Source organism: Xenopus tropicalis, chromosome 2 (genome assembly GCF_000004195.4).
Source record: "Xenopus tropicalis strain Nigerian chromosome 2, UCB_Xtro_10.0, whole genome shotgun sequence".
Taxonomy (NCBI): Eukaryota; Metazoa; Chordata; class Amphibia; order Anura; family Pipidae; genus Xenopus; species Xenopus tropicalis.
The window spans coordinates 170,516,421-170,520,952 of record NC_030678.2 but is presented as its reverse complement, the minus strand read 5'-3'; the positions used below and the strand labels follow the sequence as shown (position 1 = coordinate 170,520,952).

Genomic DNA, 4,532 nt, shown 5'->3' with positions numbered 1-4,532 from the left:
AGGAGTGCAGAGAATATAAACAGCCAGCTGGATACTGCTTTCAATAACAATAACATTTACACATAAAAGTATTTAAACATTTACTATTTTTTTTAAAATTCTAAAATGGCTTTTGGCTTTTCACTTGAATACCATATAAAAGATATAACTTTATTAGGAACAGCCTAAGCAACATGGCAGCTCCCTCTCACTGAATAAATGTAAAGCTCCATAATGTACCATTTTATTGAGTGTTTATACGTTCTCATTGGCTATGTTTAATATTTTCCCATGCCCAGAGTGTTATAAATACAGGCACCAAGCTCCTAATAATAAGTCCTTCATCTAATAGGATAAAGTGCTACTTCACAACCTCTTTCCACTTTCCCCCACTTTACAGGCAAATGAGTATATAGCCTTCAATAGACAAAAAAAGCCCCTTTTTTCCCTTCCATTCACTGGGAATAATGCTCAGTTTTCCTTCTCAGCCGCGCTTGTATCATTCCCACCCCTCGGATTTAGTGAAAGCTGATATTATTAGGGCTGCTAGACCTCCCACCAACCGGCCACTCCTTCCCCTATTCAGCCTGGGCGCCTGGTGAGAACAAGTTAAAATCACAAGGGGAAAGAGACATCCAAGAGAGGAAACTGCTTCTCTCTCTCTGAGCCTGAGCGCTGGAACAGGTACTCGGCACTCTCTAATGGTGAACTTATTTATAGATTGAATGGATTTTTCATGTTGATGGAAATAAGCTTTATATATTCCGGGGAAAGCCTTTACCGACGGCGACGGCTGAACTAGAATCCATCTAAAGCAAAAAACATGAGCTTGGAACCAATGCTGAAGTATCCTGGTTCATCAGCTCATCCTCAGTGATGGAGTTCTAGTAGGAGACAATCCACAGCACGTAGAGTTCTACTTGGACCAAGATAAACTGAGAGTAATGGCGGTGCAAGCTCCAATCATGAACCACCAGTTTATGTCCTTGTACATCCCCGGATCCATTGCAGATTATGAGAAAAATTACCAAGAAGGAGTGGACTACCTTGGTTCCGTTGTAAGTGGCGACTTCAAAGAGGCAACCAAGGACCTGCTCAGCTTCATCAACACGGCCTCCAGCAACATAAAGCTGGCTTTGGACAAACCGGTAAAGTCCAAGAGGAAAGTCAACCATCGGAAGTACCTGCAGAAGCAGATTAAGAGGTGCACAGGTTTGATGGGCAACGGGAATACAAATCAGGGATCTCCTAAAAGGTCACCTACATCTCCCAGCAATAGCAGTATGAGCCCGTCGGGCTTTCCCTGCAAGCCCCCTACAAAGAGAGACAGCTCGCAGTCCAATTTGCAAAGCAAAAGCCTGGCCGCCCTTTTTGACAACGCCAAGGAGATTCGTGGTGAGAGGTGTAAGAAAGTACCGTTAAGGAACCGCAATTTGCCGCCTTCTTTTTTCACCGAGCCTGAGAGCCCTTCTTCTGGACTTCTCTCCACCGCTGGAGCGGCTTTAAAAGACCTGGGCAAATGTAACCAAGAAACTCTGGAGTTTTTTGACCTTCTGGGCTCAGATTACAATAACATGTCCGAGCAAGAGATTATCCAAGGGGCATCGGTGAGGGTACATCAGGACGTTTCAGCAGAGCAGTCCCTCTATGAGCCTCATCACTTACTAAATGGGCTCCTTTATTCCGACATGTGGAATCCATGTAATCAGGTTAAAAAGAGCCCCGTGGGAACCGCCAACCTCAGCTTGAATGAGACTTTGAAAAGTGCCCCCTTACACAGTGCCATGTATACAAATACCCAGGACCCGGCCATGGCCTCTCCAATGGATGACACTTGCCCCGGTCTGACGGCATATACCCCCTGCTTCTCCTCTGACTGTTCCCTTCCCCAGCTGTTTTACGACTATAACACACAGAATTACAACAGAATTAGTTACCCTGTTGTGTAGACTTGCGTGTCGACAAGGACTTCTTAAAGGAGCCATGTGCAATAATGATGACGTTGAGTGGGTACCTCAGTTCTAATAGAATAATATTGTTCACAAGGGTGCAATCTTTTTGGCGGCGGCTGCAGTGGGGGGTGGGGGGGGGGTTGATTCTCTCCCTATTTAGGATTCACAGAGAAACATGAGTTTTCATCAACCGGTAAAGGAACAGAAAAAGCTTACATTGTTTTTATGCAAAAAAATCCAAAAATATAACGTCCCCTTGAAGGTTTTAAGGTAGAACCACCAGGATGCTGGATAATGGGCTCCTCTGTCCATAGCAGAAAAAAGTTCTATAGTAGGTTATGGGGTGCTGGGTAAGTATTGTCCCCAACACTAGCACTTATCCTCTCTTAGAACCTTCAGCATAAACCCTGGGGAATTAAGGACAACATGTTTTTAAAGGGACAGTACACCTTTTCCGTGGAGAAGAGAGGTGCTGTTTTATATATAATACTTGATATGAGGCCTTTGTATTTTTCTGTTTCTTTAATCCTGACTCATTGTCCGACTGGGGTGTCAGGGGCTCACTGGGGCTACCGCCTGGGGGCCCCCCAAGCACCGCTGCTCATTGTTCCAGGCGGGGGGAATGGCGGCACATGTAGTTCCCAGCATTTGGAGCGGGCTGGGTCTTCAGGGGCCATGGGGGCCTTAAGGGGTGGGGGCCCACCTGTTGTCCGGCAGGCCCAGTCCGACCCTGTCCTGACTTAATGTATTGTACGTGGCTTTCTATGTATAGGTATCTCCAATGACGATTCATATACACTGTGATATATTGCTAAGTGTGTAAGTAGCAGAATGCATATCCCTAGGCAACTGGCAGCTTGGTGTATATATATTTATATACACACACAAACAAAAAGCAGTAGGGCAGCTCCGCTAGCGTAGAAATATTTTCGTGTATTGTTTTTAACTCTCTATGCACCAGGCAGGTTGCTATGCAATAAACAGACGGTGACTAATAAGACATAAAGCAAAGTTATACCCTAGATGTTTACAATACTTATATAAGAATTCGATATCACCGTAATTTTTTTTTTTTTAAATTGCATTTCAGCCTTGAATGGGTTAAAAGGGGTGCTATTAGGATAACACAAAACATTAGGGGGCTTAGAGAAAGGGAATAAAAAAACAACCCAAAATACGTGTGAACTGGACGGGGGATTTTTTACTTTTGTGGAGAATTGTTTTTGGCTTTTTCATCCCTTGATGAATATGCGGCTGAGTGATAAAATTTCTAATTCCTAAAAAAAATATATATATATACTATACTATTGCTTTGTACAGGGGAGTTTCATACAAAGCTGTACAGGTATGGGATCTCTTAAACGTAAACCTGATATCCAAAAAGCTCTGGTTGGCAGGAAGGCCGTCTCCGTACATTACATTATAAGCAAATAATTCACATTTTCAAAAATGATTTCCCTTTTCTCTGTAATAATAAAACAGTGCTTTGTTCTTATTGGAAACAAAGTTAAATGAAAGATCCGTTATCTGTAAGCATTCTGGATAATAGGTCCCATACCCGTACAACTAGAGTGGAACCAAGAGCAAAAGCATTTATGGAAAAGTTTTATTAGTTTGGTTTCAGCTTTTGACTCCCAGGAAAGAAACTGGAATGAGAAGCCCTATGTACTGTTATAAACTTGGGTAAATGTCTTTGTGGCCTTGCTGTGCCTGACAGTGTTTTTCCTGCTTCATGGACACCAGCTGTGCTATTCATTTTGTGCATTGCCTATGTCATTCCACTATCATAAAAAATGTTTTAAAACTATGGCTGTTTGGTTTTTATTTAATAGGCTTTCTCTCTGTGCCAAGTGCGCTATAGCTAGAATCTCAGCCAGAAAGCAGGGCAGGACTGCTGCTTACAATGGGGGATCAGATAGGATCTGTGCCACTGTGACAGAATGCTCTGTTATACAGATAGCTAGAATCTCAGCCATAAAGCAGGGCAGGGCTGCTGCTTACAGTGGGGGGATCAGATAGGATCTGTGCCACTGTAACAGAATGCTCTGTTATACAGATAGCTAGAATCTCAGCCATAAAGCAGGGCAGGACTGCTGCTTACAATGGGGGGATCAGATAGGATCTGTGCCACTGTGACAGAAGGCTCTGTTATACAGATAGCTAGAATCTCAGCCATAAAGCAGGGCAGGACTGCTGCTTACAATGGGGGGATCAGATAGGATCTGTGCCACTGTGACAGAATGCTCTGTTATACAGATAGCTAGAATCTCAGCCATAAAGCAGGGCAGGACTGCTGCTTACAATGGGGGGATCAGATAGGATCTGTGCCACTGTGACAGAATGCTCTGTTATACAGATAGCTAGAATCTCAGCCATAAAGCAGGGCAGGACTGCTGCTTACAATGGGGGGATCAGATAGGATCTGTGCCACTGTGACAGAATGCTCTGTTATACAGATAGCTAGAATCTCAGCCATAAAGCAGGGCAGGACTGCTGCTTACAATGGGGGGATCAGATAGGATCTGTGCCACTGTGACAGAATGCTCTGTTATACAGATAGCTAGAATCTCAGCCATAAAGCAGGGCAGGACTGCTGCTTAC

The 4,532-nt window shown here is 43.9% G+C and overlaps 1 protein-coding gene across 1 annotated transcript; it reads left to right on the top strand.

The window, feature by feature from the left end:
- The first annotated feature begins 513 nt into the window (after window positions 1-513).
- Window positions 514-3,738, top strand: fam181b (family with sequence similarity 181 member B). The gene has a single exon (XM_004912189.3). The coding sequence runs from the start codon at window positions 924-926 to the stop codon at window positions 1,926-1,928; it is 1,005 nt and encodes a 334-aa protein (XP_004912246.2). The 5' UTR covers window positions 514-923; the 3' UTR covers window positions 1,929-3,738.
- The last annotated feature ends 794 nt before the right edge of the window (window positions 3,739-4,532 follow it).

Coding starts and splice junctions, on each gene's coding strand:
- fam181b (XM_004912189.3), top strand. CDS start 924: ATGGCGGTGCAAGCTCCAATCATGAACCACCAGTTTATGTCCTTGTAC.